General features: G+C 44.1%; 1 protein-coding gene across 1 annotated transcript; it reads left to right on the plus strand.

The window, feature by feature from the left end:
- Positions 1-2,450: 2,450 nt before the first annotated feature.
- On the plus strand, positions 2,451-13,874 carry MINAR1 (membrane integral NOTCH2 associated receptor 1; the record flags this gene model as incomplete). The annotated part of the gene is made up of 3 exons (XM_080691027.1): positions 2,451-4,730; positions 8,798-9,052; positions 13,677-13,874. The coding sequence occupies 3 exons, from the start codon at positions 2,451-2,453 to the stop codon at positions 13,872-13,874; spliced, it is 2,733 nt and encodes a 910-aa protein (XP_080547153.1).
- Between the last annotated feature and the right edge of the window lie 4,734 nt (positions 13,875-18,608).

Consider the following 18,608-nt stretch of genomic DNA (forward strand, 5'->3'; position numbering starts at 1 on the left):
GTTGCCCTTAGGATGGAGAGAGGAGAGAGAGCCCATGCTTCAAGCTTCTAAAATTCAGTATGAAGTGTATGCACTGTTTCCCTAGGAAACTAAATCTTTGTGGACAGAGTCAACTTTAAAATCATTAAGCCAGTTATCAAAACACCTTTTCTAAGCAGCCCGTGATCAGGGAAGTGAACACATTATGTAATTTGATATGTCCTTGTGAATCTCAGAAACTGTGTTCATGCTTATGAATGAGGAACTTCACCTTCTCTTAGAAAATTTTGTTAGATATTTGGTTTGGTGTTTTTAATTTTACCATCCCACTTCAGTGAATGTTGCTTTTCCATTCTGTTTCAAAGTAGGTTGGTTATTATTTGATAATTGCAAACTAATGTGTGCTCATTTTAGAAAAGATGGGAATTTATAACCAAAAATGAAAATCACCTATAAAAAAGAACAGTGGTTGAACAGGAAAACGGCATGAGTAAACTTTTTGGGCAGTAGGAACCTTCTAGGTCTTCTTTCTAGGGATGTTGGTTGATATACAGACATGCATATTTATAAAACCTCAGCCAATGCACACTTGATATTTGTGTTCTTCGTTGTATGGCATTTGGTAGGAAAAGGAAAACTGTAAACAAGTACCGAACTTGGGCTAATGATATGTGTGACAAAGTATTTAGGGGGAAGTATACAGATGTCTGCAATTTACTTGGAAGTGCATCCCAAGCATAAGATGGTTTGATGATGGGTAGATGGGTAGATATATGACCAAGCAAATACAGTAAAATGTTAATGGTGGAATCCAGATGGTGGGTAAGTGAATGTTCATTATAAAATATTTCAGCTTTTCTGTTTGCAAATTTGCATAATAAGATATTAGGGGAAAGAGATTACTAATTCAGAAAAAGTCCAGACTTAAAGTCTAAATTTAACTGCTAATTAACACTTTATTTCTTTTCCCCAAGAATATGTAATTTTATATCATTAAAAGCTTACAATATACGGATTTATCTTCATATTTTCTACGTAATATTGTGTCATGGGTTTTCTTTTGTTGTAAAAATTTTTATGTCATTTTTAAATTAAGGTATCATTTACATCTAGTAAAATTCACACTTTTTCATGTATCATCTCATGAGTTCTGACAAAGGCATGCAGTCATGTAATGACCACCATCCTCAAAATGGAGAACAGGTCCACCATTTTGGAAAATTTATCTGTGCCCCTTGGAGGTCAGCCCCTCAAAGCTAACCCCTGGCAGCCACTGTTCTGTTTTCTAGAGCATCATTACAATGGGGTCATGTAACACAATACAGTATGTAGCCCTTTTTTTGTTTGTTTGTTTTTGGTGGTACTGGGATTCCTGGAAACCCTTCTACTTCCGGGATACACTCCCAGACCTATTTCATACTGTTTCTTTTTTGGAAACAGGGTCTCCTAAACCAGCGTGCGCGGCTGGCTTCGAACCTGCGCGATCCTCCTGTCTCTGCCTCCCAAGCGCGGGGATTACAAGTGTGCAGCACCATGCCCAGCGTATGTAGCCTTTTTTGTGTGCTTTTATTGGTGCATTAAAGTCTCACATCATAATGTAAATCATGTTGACAATAACATGCATACACATGCTCTTGGTGCCCCCTCTCTATTTCCTCTCCCAATACAGAGTACCCAGATTGAGATTGGTGCATGTACTACACATCGTCTATGGTAGTATTTCTATTAATGAACCTAAGTCTTCCTCCACTCTTACCCTTATATCCTCTCCCTGGCTCCCCTGAGGTTTCTCCTGGGAGTGTAGCCCGGAACTAGAAGGGTTTCCAGGAATCCCAGTACCACCAAAAAAACCCAAAAGCTACATGCCCCCTATCCTGTACATATTAAAAAAACAGATGACCCTTCACTTTTTGTAATTGGCTATTCTCACTTTAACATAATGTTCTTCAGGTCCTTCTGTTTTCCTGCAAATAGTATGTAGCCTTTTGACTCTGGCTTTCACCCATGACTCACCCCTGTTGTGGCAGATATTAGCAGTTTGTTCTTTCTTACTGATGAGTAGCATTTCAGCATATATTAATGTAATTGTAGTGCTTGCGAAATTTGGTTGTACATCAGAACCTGTCGATTTCTACATTTTCCATTACTTGGATATTTAGGACATCGTTGTAAATGCCATTTTCGCAAACATCTTGATGCATAATTCTTGTCACCGTTTATTTTCTTAGGGTAGATTCCTCGAAAGTGAATAATAAATTGAATGGTATGAATATTTTTAAAGTCCTTGATATGTTTTTCATCATTAAAATGTTTTTTGTTGTGATTTTTTTTCCAGTGCTTCATAACAAGCTGGACTTAAAAGTCCACCGGTGTTTGTAATCCTATTTCTCTCTTTCTCTTTTTCAAGAGTCGTCACTGTAGAACCGACCCCACGTCTCAGTGTACTTGGTGAACTTTCGCACTCCTAAATCATGGAGGCCAGTCAGGAGACTTCCCTCTTCTTGGTGAAGATCTTAGAGGAACTGGACAGCAAGCAAAACACTGTTTCCTATCAGGACCTGTGCAAATCACTGTGTGCCCGGTTCGATCTGTCACAGCTTGCCAAACTGAGAAGCGTGCTCTTCTACACGGCTTGTCTTGATCCTAATTTTCCAGCCACGTTATTCAAAGACAAGATGAAATGCACCGTGAATAACCAGCAGTCGAAGAAAATCATGGTGGCAGCCGACATCGTGACGATTTTCAACCTGATCCAGATGAATGGGGGCGCCGCCAAGGAGAAGCTGCCTTCTGGCCGCCCCAAGGTGCGCAAGAAGGAAGCATCTTTCGAATCCTGCAGGTCGGACACAGAGACCTGCAACGCGGCTGAGTGTGAGCCCCTCAACTGCGAGCTGAGTGAGAGGCCCTTCAGCCGGGGCTACCCCACCAGGCAGTCATCCAAATGCCGGAAGATGGACTGCAAGGACTGCCCACAGTTTGTCCCTGCCTCTGAGCCCAACTTCCTTTTGGGTGTCAGCAAAGAGGCAAAAACCCGGGCTGCTTCTTTGGACAGGCTACAGGCCCTGGCTCCGTACTCTGTGGCCAGCCCTCAGCCCTGCGAGATGCAGAGGACCTATTTCCCCATGAACATCGAGAACGAGTCGATATCGGATCAGGACTCCCTGCCCATCAGCCAGGGCATCAAAGAGACCTTTATCTCCAATGATGAACCCTTTGTGGTTCAGTCCTGTGTGCAGAAAAGGAACATCTTCAAGGAGGATTTTCACAACCTCATGACTGTGTCCCCCACTTTGGTCGGTCCCCCCAACAAAGCCGAGGGTGATCATAGGGAGCCCCACAGTCGAAAGGAAGCTCACAAGCCACCCTTCTTTAACCACAGCTTTGAGATGCCCTACCACAGCCAATACCTGAATCCCATGTATTCCCCTGTTCCTGACAAAAGGCGGGTAAAGCACGAAAGCTTGGATGATCTTCAAGCCTCTACCTATTTTGGACCTACTCCAGTGATGGGGACTCAGGACGCCAGGCGCTGTCCAGGGAGGCCCAGTAAGCAGACCCCGTGGCCGGCCAAGAGCTGGAGCTTAAACACGGAGGAAGTCCCTGACTTTGAACGGTCCTTTATCAACAGGCATCCCTCTGAGGAGAAAATACGCTATCCAAATTCCAGTAGCCAGAGCCCCAATTTCTCCGCCCCAGAAAGGCGCCCAGCTTATCTGGTGCCCAAGGATCAGCAGCCCATTCTTGGCGTGGGCTATGCAGCGAAACCAAACGCGCTCAAATCTAAAGAGATTGCCTCTCCCGTCGACCACGAGCCAGTCAAGAAGTTTAAAGACAAGAGCATCAGCTGCACCAGTGGGCAGCACAGTTCAGACACCAGCAGTGTGGGCACCCAGACTGAGCAGCACGCCCTGGAACCCAAAAAATGCAAAGATCCAAGCACCTCCGGTCAGGGCAAGTACTGCGACAGGCATGCTATGAAGCACTCGGACGACGACTCGGAGATCGTCAGCGATGACATCAGTGACATCTTCCGGTTTCTGGATGACATGAGCATCAGTGGTTCCACGGGGGTGATCCAGTCATCCTGCTACAACAGCACCGGGTCCTTGTCTCAGCTTCATAAGTCAGACTGCGACAGTTCACCAGAGCACAACCTCACCAAAATCGCCAACGGGGTCCCCAGCAGCAAGGGAGACAAGGGACACCGATCCGAAAACCACCACTCGGAAGAAGAGTTGAAAACGAGCGTGTGCAAACTGGTGCTGAGGATTGGGGAGATTGAACGGAAGCTGGAGTCGCTGTCCGGGGTGCGGGAGGAAATATCCCAGGTTCTGGGCAAACTGAATAAACTGGATCAGAAGATGCAGCAGCCGGAGAAAGATCTGACCTCCTTGACCAGCGAGGCTCCTTCCGATGACAGCGCCTCTCCCCGGGTGTTCTGTGCACACAATGGCACCCACGGACCCAAGCTGGAAAACAGCACTACCGCCGACTGGTGCTGCTCTGACGCCAGTGGAAGCAACAGTGAAAGCTTGCGGGTCAAGGCTTTGAAGAAAAGCCTCTTCACCAGGCCATCTTCCAGGTCCCTGACCGAGGAGAACAGCGCCACAGAGTCCAAAATCGCCAGCATCTCCAACTCGCCCCGAGACTGGCGCACCATTACCTATACCAACCGCATGGGCCTCGGGGAGGAGGAGATAAAGGAGGCGGGCCCAGCAGATAGTAAGGACTGGCATCGAAAATCTAAAGAGGTAACTGAAGTTTAAGTTTCCATCTTTGGCACTAGCTTTCCCATAGCTTTGGTGTGTTTCACAGCTAGGAACATTCCCCAAGGCAAGGGAGGAGGCCTCGCCCAGGTGCTGGTTACCCCTCCAGATTTGGCAGGCTTTGTCCATTAGAACGGAGAGGGCGAGGTAGGCGGGCTGTTCCACGGAGGTGTCAGTGAGCTGCGTGGGGCACCTGCTGCCATACTGCCTATGGGAGGCAAGGAGGTTGGGGTGTTGGACAGGTGATGTGAAAATAGATTTTCAATGTCAGGGGAGTGTTAGGGCTGGCCAGCAGGTGTCACGGCCAGCCATGCAGGATAGCTTCCTGTCCTTTCTCAAGCAGCAGGCTCCATGCCAGGCAAACAGGAGAAAGAGCACACTTGCTGCAAAATCCCTTTCACAGTCTTTGGTGCCTGTGTGATGTACTTTTTGGAAGGCATGAGGTTTTTTCATTAGAAGGTAAGTAGATATTTAGCATGTAAAGAAGGTGAACCTGGTTCTTTGTTCCTCATACAAAAGTAGCAACTCTTTTTTGGGGGGGGAGGTACTGGGGTGGAAGTCAGGGGTATTCTACCTCAGAGTCACACCCCCAGCCTTATTTTTTATTCTTTAGTTTGAAACAAGGTCTCACTAAGTTACAGAAGGCTTTATAAAAGCTGAGGCTGGCCACAACCCATGATCCTCTTGTCTCAGTCTCCCAAGAGCTGGGGTTACAAGCCTGTGCCACCATGCCTTGCTCAATAGCAACTCTTTTTTTTATTCTTTCTTTATTTTTTATTGAAAATAAATAGTATACATTTAAACTGTACTTGATGCAACTCTTAATATGATGTCTTCTTCTTTTTTTTTTTGGTGGTATTTGGGGAAGAACCCAGGGGCTTTTCTACCTCTGGGCTATACTCCCAGACCTATTTTATAGTTTATAGTTTATTTGGAAACAGGGTCTCACTAAGTTGCTGAGAGCCTCACTGAGTAGCTGAGGCTGGCTTGGAACCTGTGCGATCCTCCTGTCTCAGCCTCCCAAGCGCAGGGATTACAAGTGTGTGCCACCACACCCAGCTCCTTTGGTTGTTTTTTTGTTCTCCTGTGTTGTTGTGTGTCCCAGGATTTCCTCATGAGCTTAGTGTTTTGCATTTTTGCTGCATCAAAAAGTTTCAAACATCTTCACCATGCCGTTAAAGCCTTATGGATTTCATGTACTCCTTCCTAACCAGAAGGCTCTGTTAACATCCTGAGGCCTTGATGCGTCTACCTGTTTTTCATAGAAAAATGCCATCTATGACCTTCCATCTAGTAAATACTTAATTGAGCCAGGCTTTGTTCTATCATCAAATAGTCAAAAAGAATCTGGCGACTCCTTTATTAGGAATGTCTGATCCTTCTCCTCTGTGTCCCCTCATGACATTTTAGTTCATAGTCTCTGGAAACTTCCCTAGATTATTACTGGTCACTGATCTCTAGTTCTCTTTGTTCAGTTGTAGTGGACACAAATATTTACATTTACTTTTTAATTTTTACTTTTTTAATATGCTTTTATTGGTGCATTACAGTCTCACATCTTAATGTAAGTCATGTGGATAGTGACACAATGCACTCAGCACTTGGGCTACCCGCCCTCTCATCTCCCCATTTCCCCCCTTCCAATACTGAGCACTGAGATTGCTGTTGGTATATTCACATATGTACACGTAGTTGATGGCAGTGTTTCCATTAATGAACCTCAGTCGTTCCCCTCTCCTTCTCTTAGACCATTCCCCTGACTCCACTGTGGTTTCTCCTCCATTATCTGGGTCCCTCTTATATCTCAATTACTCACTAGCTTGCACATATTAGAGAAAACATATGACACTTCACTTTCTGTAATTCACTTAATGTTGTCGAGGTCCTTCCACTTTCTTGCAAATGACATAATTTTATTCTTCTTTACTGCTGAGTAGAATTCCATCATGTGAAGTTTCCATCATTTTGTAATCCATGCATCTGCTGATGGACACCTAGGTTGGTTCCATAATTTGGCTATTATGAGTTGTGCTGCTATGAATATGGGTATAGAAGTGAGAACAGGAACAAATCCTTGTTCTGCCATTTACTAATGTAGATATTTATAGTTATAACCTCAGGGTGTTAATTAGAAGATGAAATGCACAATGCACATTTATCACTGAGGAAAGTGGTGGGCACATAGTCAGCCCTGATTAACTATAGTTACGACTGCCATGGCGGCCATCGTAATTATTATCATTGTGTCCACAGCCTTGATGGTTCGTAATAGCTAAGCGCTATGTGTTAGGCTGTATGTAGACAGGAGCTGATGAGTCGGGTTGCTGGTTAGACGGGCACATGTTTCTGGTTCCTGTGTTCATGGGCAATACACACACACATGTTTGCTCAGTACATGCTCACATATCACGTCCAATGTGTTACTCTTATGAGAGCCACGCTCATTCTCCTTCTCTTACTTGTGTATACACACTGGTGCTCCATTAACCTTGTTTTATTTTTCTCTATCTCTTACTCACATGCACAGCCTCCTTGTCTCTCTGTTTCAAGTACCCAGCTTTACAACTTTGGTTTCCATGTCACTGACAGATAGTGATGCAGTGTCTTCTATTCAGTCACATTATTTTGTTGGAGTCAGAATTAAAAGGCAGACAAGACGAGTGCCTGCCTTCAGGGAATTCACATCCCAGTGGAAGAGATGGATGGGCAAGCAGCCAATTATGGTTCGGTGTGATGGATGCTGGCTGAGAGGTTGATACGTTGTCCTGTGAGGTCACATAGGTGGACACAGTCCCAGTCTCTCAGGGAATGCTCACTTGGAAGGGGTGACATCTGTGTGGTTTGAAGGTAGAAGTAGAAAGTATCAGAGCTGGGCACATGGCACACATCTGTAACCCCAATATTTGAGAAGCGGAGACAGGAAGATTACCGTTTCAAGGCCAACTTCAGCAACTTAGCAAGGCCCTCAGCAACTTAGTGAGACCTTGTTTAAAAAAAAAATAAAAAGGACTGGGGATATGGCTCAGAGGTAGAATGTCCCTGAGTTCAACCCCTAGTACCAAAAAAAAAAAAAAAAAAAAAAGAGAGAGAGAGAAAGAAAAGAAAGAAAAAGAAAAGTATTGGAAGGTCCCATCCACAGGGAGCAGAATCTCCTCTATCTCAAGGAATGAGAGAGGAGAACAAGCTGTCAGGCACCTTTCCACCTCCACACAGCTGCCCAGACCAGCCCTTCATCCTGCATGCCATGCAGATGCCCTGAAAGGGCCCACCTGCTGCCAGGGCCTACAGAGCTGCCCACCCGTGGTTTTTTTTGCCTGGCTTCTCCATTCCTTAGAGGCAGCATCACATGAAAGTTCTCAGAAAACTCCTTGAAGGAAGGACCTGTATCCTTTACTCATCTATTCCACATCTAAAATGGTATAAAAGAAGCCAGGCGTGGTGGCGCATGCTTATAATCCCCGCACCTGGGAGGCGGAGACAGGAGGATTGCACAGGTTCAAAGCCAGCTGCACTGATTTAAGAGACCCTGTTTCCAAAAATAAAAAAGTATAAAATAGGTCTGGGAGTGTAGCCTGGAGGTAGAAGGGCTTCCAGGGACCCTAGTACCACCAAAAAAAAAAAAATGGTAAAAGAAAGATAAGGCATTAATATGCAGTAGTCAAAAAGGACCCTTTGGAACCAGGTGGTCAGTTTTGAATCCCTGCCCCAACCAATACCAGCTGCCTCCCCTGGGGCAAGCAATTGGACCTTTCTGGGTCCCATTGTCCTGTCTGTGTAATGGGCATTCCTAAAGGTACTGATGGAATAAGGATCTGATTGAAGAGCCTGGTATGGAAATATTAGCCCATGTTAGTACTATTAACATAAGAAGCTTTTCATAGAAAAGTTCCCCCAATACAGGTAGGTACACTCTCAGTTTGTTCATGAGAAACTGTATGTTGCTCCCTGGATGTCTACAGGTCCCAGTGCTAAGAAGCTGCTGGCTCTCCAATTGCACTGAGACCCAAGGGCATCAGTGCCACCTTTCTGGACTTTTCTGTGCCCCTCTGCAGGCAGACAGGCAGTACGACATCCCCCCGCAGCACCGGCTGCCCAAGCAGCCCAAAGATGGCTTCCTGGTGGAGCAGGTGTTCATCCCTCACCCCTACCCCGCCTCCCTCAAGGCCCACGTGAAGAACAATCCCCTGTACACAGACATGCGGCCCACAGAGATGTCTGAGGTGAGGCGGGGCCAGCCTTCCTGGACCATCGAGGAGTATGCGCGGAATGCAGGTGATAAGGGCAAGCTGGCGGCCCTGGATCTGCAGGTGAGCCTCTCACTCTCCCTGGGCTGGGGAGGGGTTGGGGGAGGGGAGCCCCGCTGTGCCCTTGCAGATGCAGGACTGGGCACAGATGGCTTAGACCTGCCCACTCCCTCACCCTACGACTCCCTGGGTCCCCCCACCCCATGCAATTGTGAACTTGAATAAGTCAGACAGCAGAGGAGATATCTTTGTTTAAGACAATGGGATAGTCTCTTTGCTTACTTGTTTGCGAGCATTGACCCGTGGGGATGCTTGCTTTATTTATTAATTTGTCGGCTATCTGATTTGATAACCCTGCCTTTGAGACCAAGTGCAGATTCTAATCTTTACTCCCAAGACCTGAGCCAAACTGTTTAATAAAATACAAGCTGATCTCTCCTTCCATATGTAGCACGTGGGATAAGCATATTTGTGGGAGCCAAGCTATGGACTGTGCTTCCATGTGGAGCAGCCCCAGGTAAGAGCCGTCCTCGGAAGCTCTGTGAATGCCGCTGGGGCCAGAGGGCATGTTGACTTATTTGTTTATTTCGGTCACTCACAGGCAGGGCTGGGTTTCTATCACACTTTTATTTGGGTGAGCAGCTCCTCCTGGTTCCATTCACACCCGTCTATCTGTGTCTCCACATCACCATGAAGCAAAGGAAGCACCCCATTCCTGTCTGTGGGCTTAGCTCAAGGAGCAGCGAGGCCATAGCATCCAGGGCACCAGTCACACCCAAGACTCACCATACAATGGCCATGCGCGCGAAGCAGTTGGTGAGAGCTGCCTGTAGGGGTCACTGCGGTAGGGCTTTCCTGAAAATGCCTTCTGCCAAAGGATGGAGGGGTGGAGCGATGCTCAGAAGACCACACAGAAGACCACAGTCCAGCAGTGCTGGGTTCTCATCCAGCACTTCCCCACCGTGTGACCTGGCACAGTCACTATTAAACTGAAAATAATACTCTTAAAAACCCTGGGATTCATTTGATGCTGAAAAAAAAGAGGCATTCGGGAGGTCCAGCGTGGAGGATAAAGGATGCTGGGATCAATCAGCTTTGCAGGATGCTGTGCACAGCAGTCTCTCAGTCCCAGGCACAATGGCCCACAGGCAGGAATTTTTATGACTATCTCCAGTTTACAAACGAGGAAACAGGTGCAGGCCGTGCAAGAACTTGCCCCGGGTCCGACGAATCTAACCTCTCACTGGACCATCCAACAATAAGTCTCACGTTCTTTCTCTCCTTTTACTTTTATACCATTTCACGTTTCTGCTGATAAGAGTTTACTGGAGCTTCATGTTACTAAATGCTTGCAATGACATTCATGTCTCTGGGACTCTAGATGACAGAGATTATGGGAAAGGAAAGCTCTGGCCTGGTTCCGAGACAGGTTTGTGGTAGCGAGAGCTACCTCCTCACCCCTCTTCCTTCGTGCATGTGATGACCCCCTGTGTACTGCATGGCCCTTGTCCCTTTGGGTCACTACCTCCTGCTGTCATCTTCCTTCTGGCAAGTAGACTAGACCAGTATTTATTCTCTTGCAGGTGGGTCCCTGTGCAGCTTTTCCCGGGGTGCTCCGCCTTGATCTGTGGGTCTTAGGCTACCACAAGCCACCAGTCACAAAGGACGATTGGCTCAACTGGCAGAATGACCGATATTTCACCAGCGCCATGGTCATGACCTTGAGCAACTCAGATTGAATGACACTGAGAAACATCTTTTTAAAATACAGAGAGATAGAGCTGAGAGATTTGTTCTCGACTGATAAATGCGATTTTGATATGCCAGTGTTTATAAGCGTAAAGACAATATTATATGAAAAATAGAAACAGATATTTGGGTTGCAGAGCTTTAGGTGACATCACTTGACAGTGCAGAGGGTAGAGCAGCCAGTTGCCATGCCGGGGAGGCTCAGTGAGGCCGCGAGGGCCTTGGCAAAGCAGAGTGAGCACCAGGAGGCTGGTGAAGGCCAGAGGCGTTGTGTTATTGGTTTTCATCTCCTTGCAGAGACACGAGGACTGTCTTAGTCAGCTCTAGACACTGCACAATCTTCTCTGAGTCTCTCATTGTCCAAAGATAAAATCACCTAATTAATGACTGAGGACCTTCCCCCGTGTCCCTGGGAACCTCAGTACTGCCTCTGTGATATTTAGTGCCATTACAGCTTACAGTTATTGAAAAAACTAATTAAAAATGGTTTATTTCATAGCCAGATCCCTGTGCAATAATCCATTATGGATAGCAATGAAGGGAAGTCAGTTTCCTTCTCTGTGAGCCCGAGGAAACAAGGATGTGTCCTGTATACATGGTTTACCTTGTGGACCAGCCCTGGGAATAATGGTTGAGGAGCAGGATGTGTCCACCATAAAGTCCAGAGCTTGTCTTCAAGGGGTCAGGGAAGGGTGGGCTGTGGGCACAGCCTTACACCTGCACCCAGTCTTTGTGGACACCTCACACACCATGGCAGACCAGTCTTGCATCAAAATTAGCCCATATTGACTCTATTTCTTCTCTCTTGAGTGTCTATTCAACGACTGGAAGGCTTTCATACCAAGTAGAATAGACTCTTTCCAAGGGTCCCCAGAGAGGCTAGAGTGTGTGTGTGTGTGTGTTGTGTGTGTGTGTGTGTGTGTGTGTGTGTGTGTGTGTGTATGTTTATAGGGGACAGTGGCTCACACATTATGGCAGCCAGAGCTGGCAGTTACAGAGCAGCTCGGGACAGTTAAAAAAAAAAAAGACTCCTGGACCCCAGAAAAGAACACAGACCCAGGAGTCTCTTGCAAAGAGCTGGACTGGACAGAAAACCTGTATTTGAAGGATTTTCCCCACATGCAGTGACCTGGTTTCCATTCTGAGTGTCCTGGGTGTCCAGCATTGCCTTCCACCCCTCCATATAACTTGAAAAATTCAATAGCAGAGCCAGGCATGGTGGCACATGCTTGTAATTCCAGTACTTAAGAGGCTGAGACAGACGGTTTGAGGCCGACGGTTTGAGGCCAAGCTCAGCAGCTTAGGGAGCACCTCAGCAACTCAACACAATCCTATTTCTTCTGTTTCAAAAATGAAATATAAAAAAGAAGGGCTGGGGGTCTAGCTCAGAGGTAGAACACCCCTAGATTTTACATATGTATATATATATATATATATATATATATATATATATATATATATATATACAACAACATTGTTTAAACATTATGTCTCAGTAACTGGGGGACTAGATCCTATTTTCTTTCCATCCTTCAGTGTTGTACAGCATGTACTAGAATAGGGGCAGAAAGTAATTACTGGAGGCCTCCTGGGCCTACTGTCTCTTGTCACAGTTGCTCAACTCTGCCACTGTGGCTCAAATCAGCTACAGACAATTTGCAAATGAATGAGCCTGGCTGTGTGCTGCTAGAACTATATTTTGGGACACTGAGATTTGCATTTCATATAGTTTTCACTTGTCACGGAATATTATTATTCTTTTGATTTTTTTTTTCAATGATTTGAAAATAGAAAATCCATTCTGAGTTCAAGGGCTGTATGAATACAGTTGGTGAGTCGGGTCTGGGCTGGTGGGCTAGAGTCTCTGGAGCTTGGTGCTAGAAGCTTGGTGGCCACAGCACAGTGATGAAGCCCGAGGTGCACAGGAGCCAGTTGCCAACACTGAGTAGGAAGCAGGCATGTTCCAGGGGATAATGGGATGGATGGGGAGGGACTTTCACTCTTCCTGTAACTCCTGACTCAAACCCCTTGGGAGCTACAGGGCAGGGGGCCCCCATAAGGCATCAATGTGGATCTGTCTACTTGGAGGACAGAGCAAGGTACAAAAGAATGAAAAATAGACAGGGAAGGGCAGACAGAAAATTACTAGCATGCATTAGAATCATCAGTATTCCACCAAAAACAAGGTGGTTTTTTTAAGTGTCAAAGGGTTTTTTCATACTCTGTGTGTGTGACTTTTAATGTGCCTGTATTTATGAACATTAAACAATCCAGGAAAAAAAATCTTTAAGATGAATTTTGCATGTGTGTCTCAAAGATTTAGGTGGAAACTTCACTTGGACTTGCGATGTGTTGTTGCTTTTATGTGACACATTATTAAATGCTTGCCATAAAATGGGAACACTGCCTTTCTCGTGGAAATAGATTATAACCTTCAGTATGGAGTGGGATTCATGGGCAATATAGGTAAAATATGATGTTTCTCCTGCAGATTGTTCATTAATCTCAGAGAGATGAGGAGCCATTTCAGTGGGGGCAGTCTCTCTTGAGTTTGGGATGGTCTGCAACGGGTCTGTAAACCTTGACTTTGAGTAGTGGCCTGAACGGCTCAGAAATATGTTTGAAACAGAAGTATTTTATGTTTTCCTTGAACTGCCTATCTTGAAAGTGCCTTTGATTTTCAGTAGAAGGTTTTCTGAGAAACGAAAAATGCCTTGGCGTAATATGATAGTCATGCTTCAATCTGATCTCTTCCTGGAGGATAGGTCCTTGGTAGCCCTACAAGGGCTGGTGGGGGTGGTGGTGTCCTTCGATACAGTCATTGCTAGCTACCAGCTGCAGAGAAATCCTAAGAGCCTCACCAGTGACAGCTGTCAGAATGTCTTTGACCTGGCGTAGAATATTTGTTATATTGCTAACATCTTCTCTTCACTTTTAGACTCAAGAATCTTTAAATCCAAACAACTTAGAATACTGGATGGAAGATATTTATACTCCAGGCTACGATTCGTTACTAAAACGGAAAGAAGCGGAATTCAGACGAGCCAAGGTCTGCAAGATAGCTGCTCTGATCACCGCGGCCGCATGCACGGTCATTCTCGTCATTGTTGTACCCATCTGCACAATGAAATCGTGAGCCTGTGGATACAGCATGGCCTGCAGCCAAGGACCACCCATGTCTTCCTCTGTCTCTTAAGAGCTCGCAGCAGTGCAGCAACAGTTTGTTGAATTGGAAACGAAGTCATAAAGACTTTTCTGCACATGCCGAAGGTGGTCTTCGGAGAGTGTAGATTGTAGAGAGAAATCTACCTAACTATTCGCTATGACTTAATTTCATTGATGCAGTTTTAGAAGTGCAATATCTTTTCTTACCAAAAGAATGTAATGGACTTTCAGTAAATCCATGACGAATATTCCAAGCAAAAGAAGAAAAGGAAGATTAATTGGATTTTTTTTCCATTTTGATGATGTTCTACTGTGGGGAATAAGTTATATAGAGAATATTTAATACATGACTCTTTGGGAGAAGCTATAGATGATAGCAAAATGAGAAGAAAAATGTGGGCTCTACTTTCCTTAAGGCTCAGAGACCCTTGCCGGTGATGTGACAGTGTGTGTGTGTCCTGAAGGATCTTTCCTTCTCTGCTGACTTTTATCAAGGGCTACCGACTTTTGTTCTTGCCCTTCTATGATCCTCATGACAGAGTCTGCGCCATTGTAGATCTGCATGGGAACATCCTGGACCTTCTTCCTTGTGCCCAAGGTGGGAAGGACTGTCAAACCCTCGCAGCGTGAAGCAAGCTCTTCCTGGGTAATGGGCCAAGGTAATTTAGGCTAGGAGAGCTTCCCATCTCCAACCAGTGGTGTGAGGGAGTATTTGCTTGCTGGTGGTGTCTGGGCAGTATTTGAAAATCATGGCTACCCCAAAGGATCTCTTGTTCTTGCTTTGGTGAATGACTTTACTTCTTGATTTCCTATCTCCTGGTGGTACCAGATTCTCTGATCTGAAGAGTTTGGAACTTGTCCTTGTGCCTTGAAGAGTAAAGACAATGGCAGAGCTTTGATATTCTAACTGTAAACCATGGTTTCCATGCACCATGAGGATCAGCCATATCCAGTGGCTTTAAAAAGATTTTGAAAACTTGTTCAATAATTCAACAAAGATACCGAGGACTCCTCCAGAGTTTGTAATATTTGTCAGCTGTGCAAAAAATAGTATCTATTTACCCATTTATCTATCTACATGTCTATCTAAATGCATACATTTTGTTTATCGTCTTCTCTGTTGAGTAACTCGAAAGAAGGCTTTTCTAGTGCCAGAGGCTGTTGTGGTTTCACCAAAATTTGATCTCAATTTTCCACCTGCTGAATGGTGTTTTGACAGTAATTGGACAGAAAGAATTTTTCTTAACATTTGCTTCTAAAGTCTTGTTACAGGTTAAGAAAAAAAAAAGACTGACAAAAACTAGCAATCTTACATGCTTTTGATTATGGTGGGATATACATAAATTTTGGTGGTAAGAATGATCACTTTGGATGGTATGATAAATTATTGCAAGTGGTTTCGGGAAGCATCTCAATTTTTAAAGCAATAGGAATCCAGCATTCATCCTAAACCATTCCACATAATACTTAGCTTGTTGTGTCTAATTCTATTGTTCCCCATTAAGGGGTAGTCGGTGCATTTTGTGATGTTAACAGATGTGTGCTTTCATCTGTAGTGAACCTTTATTTTTAGAGGTCTTCATGTTATTTATTTCTATTGTCACGTTTATGTGTGGATTTTCAGTCCCTTAGTCTGGAGGATTTATAATTGAAATGAAAATAATTCTATATATTATGGCCTACTGTCAGAATTTTAGTCTTTTGGTGCTCTGTTTTGAATTGGGCACTTTAACTAAGGTTGTTTCTTTCCCTCCAACAAGGACATAGATTACACTCTTGGGAGTTGCTGTCCCACCTCTTCCTCTTCAACCAATAAGATTCTGTACCACATCCTAATAAATCAGAACATTCTGCCCTTTATCACAGATTAAGCTGCCAGAGCACTAGATAGTGGGTTGCTCATTTCTTCTCTATGATTTTCACAAGATTGGAGATGTGCTCACCAAGGACAGGACAAATATCTTATCAATTCTAACTTCACTCATCCATTTGATAGGTTGGATCAAGGAGGCTGGACCAAAGTGCTTTTGCCACTGACCTTGCTGGGTGAATCTGTTCCTGATGGGCCCTACCTGGGCCATGTGCCTTGCTACGTAGGGAGAGTGCGGCTGTAATCATGGGAGTAGAAGAAAGCTATAAAATTTTCTTCTACCTTTTTCATTTCTGGGGAGATAAATTCAGACTTGCTCCAAGTCTTGTGTGAATTTAAAATTCAACTCAACATCATCATTACATAATGGAAATATCCAGACCTGGATGATAGCCCCCCCCCAAAAAAAAATCAAAAAATGAAGGCCAAAGAGAAGGTGGTTTTCTCTGGAGAGGGTTCATCCTCAACCTCATACCAAGTCTGGTGTTGAAGTGATAGGCCTTTGCTATGACTTGAAGCTAATTGGTTGGTGTTCTGGGATCTATAGAAAGCAAGATTTACAGATGGATTCTTTCTCCATGACCCCGAGTTTGTTTAGTCTTCTTTTTCAGGGCCCTAAACCATTCCCCTAGCTCCTCTGATCCTTCACTTTGTGGAACAGAACAAGACAGACTATAGCTGAGAGGGAAATATCTCCTCATCCCTCTAATATGTGCCCCTCATTTCCTGCTGCAATGACACCCTGCCCCTCGATCCCTGCCCAGGGACACCAGTGACAGGTAGACTGGCCTGTCTTCTGTACTGGGTGCCATCTTCCACGATACTCCATGATATTCCTACATAAAGTACAATTTCTTGTACCAGAGTCTAAAATCACTGCATGATCAAAATTCACTTCATTTTTTTTACCTCCTAAAATAATAAACAACCAGATACTATTATTGAAGGGATTATTTTGAAATCAAATGTCTTTAGCCGCGCCGGGCGTGGTGGCGCACGCTTGTAATCCCCGCGCTTGGGAGGCAGAGACAGGAGGATCGCGCAGGTTCGAAGCCAGCCGTGCGCGCTGGCTTAGGAGACCCTGTTTCCAAATAAAAATGTAAAAATAGGTCTGGGAGTGTAGCCCCGGAGATGGAAGGGCTTCCAGGAACCCCAGTACCACCAAAAAAAAAAAAAAAAATGTCTTTAGCCAATAATTAAATTCAGAGGCATTCCATCCTTTCTTTCACTTGAATTTGTTTTGAACATAGCCTTGCAGGAAAGGAAAAAAAAAATCCCAACTCACATATTTTGGACATTTTATATCAGCACTCCTTGTTTAAATTGCAAATATAATAAAGCCAGTTATACTCACACCGTCCATTACTAGTTGATCACAAACTGTTAGTATTTTAGGGCATGCAGCTATGTGATTGAAATCTGCAAGGCTAGTTTAATAGATGTGCTAAAATCACTGTTATGAATATCTGTGCCATAGTTCTAATACCCTTATTGGAATCAAGGCAGTGTGGTTTTTGTTTACAGTAGCACTTCATTTCTTTGTTGTTTTTAAACAAAGCAAAACAAAAACCACCTCTGCCAACAGTAAAAGATTCTGTTAAGTGGTATTAAAATTTGTGAATGTTGAAATTCAACATGCTTCATATTATAACCAACCTGCAAGAATATTATGGTCAATCATGTGAATTATCAAATCAATATATACTGTATATTGTACTATGGGAAATTGTATTAAAGGCAGAGATGAGTAAGTGTTGGTATACCCGGGGAAAAGGGTATTAGATATTTATTAAGCAACAGTGAGAAATGCAACAAATTTTCTTATTTATGCCTTATGAACAAAAGAGTGTGAAATGTAATATGAAGTTATATGTGCAAGACCCTACAGAAATGGGTACCCTTGAAGGCAGGGACTGTGTCTTTTCTATGTTTGTTCTGTACAGCTTTCAGCACACTCTTGGTGCTTGATAAATGTTATATAATACCAATAACTAAGCACATTTTTAGATCTTTTTTCAAATGGCTTGTGTAATATTTGGTTAATGTACAATGGTCAGTTTGAAGTTATCATGTAAAATCTGCCTCTTCAAATATAATAAAAAATAAACTGAATAATACAAAATATCTTGCAGTGGGGTTTTATTCTATGCATAAATTACAAATGTTTAGGTTTATGCACCCATTTGAAGTGTCCAGCTTTGAGGTATTTCACAAACTGAGCAATGCCTTGTGATTATCACCCGAATAAACATCAGAACATGTGATCGGGCCAGAAGCCTCCTGCAGGCACCCTCCAGCTAAAACCCTGCAAAGGAAAAACATTGTCCTGTCTTCCAAGGAAACAGCTTTACCTGTTGCTGAGCTTTATATAAATTTAATCAAGCAGTATGTCTCACTCTCTATCTTTTATCACTTAATGTTTATGGAAGATGCCCATGCTGTTGTGTGGTTGAGGTCTCTCTCATTTCACTAACTCCTTGTAAATGTAAGACCGTTTTTCCAATCTGTCATTGAATGAACATTTGGCTAGTTTCCACTGTGGGGCCGCGAATATTCTTATACACGTCTTTTCTGTAACGCATGCACATAGGAGTAACACCGTTGTGTCATGAGATGTGCTCTGCTTTAGCAGATATTGCCCAAACATGACTTTTAAACCTGAGTGCAACCAGTATACACTCTTACCAATAGTATATTTGGAGTTCCATTTTCTCCACATCTACTCAATAGTTGGTGTATATTTCATTTTAGCTGTTCTATTGGGTATGTAGTGGTATCTCATCATGTTTTAAGTAAGCATTTACCTGATGACTAATAGAATTTGCCATCTTCCAG

Source organism: Muscardinus avellanarius (genome assembly GCF_963383645.1).
Source record: "Muscardinus avellanarius genome assembly, chromosome: 3".
Taxonomy (NCBI): Eukaryota; Metazoa; Chordata; class Mammalia; order Rodentia; family Gliridae; genus Muscardinus; species Muscardinus avellanarius.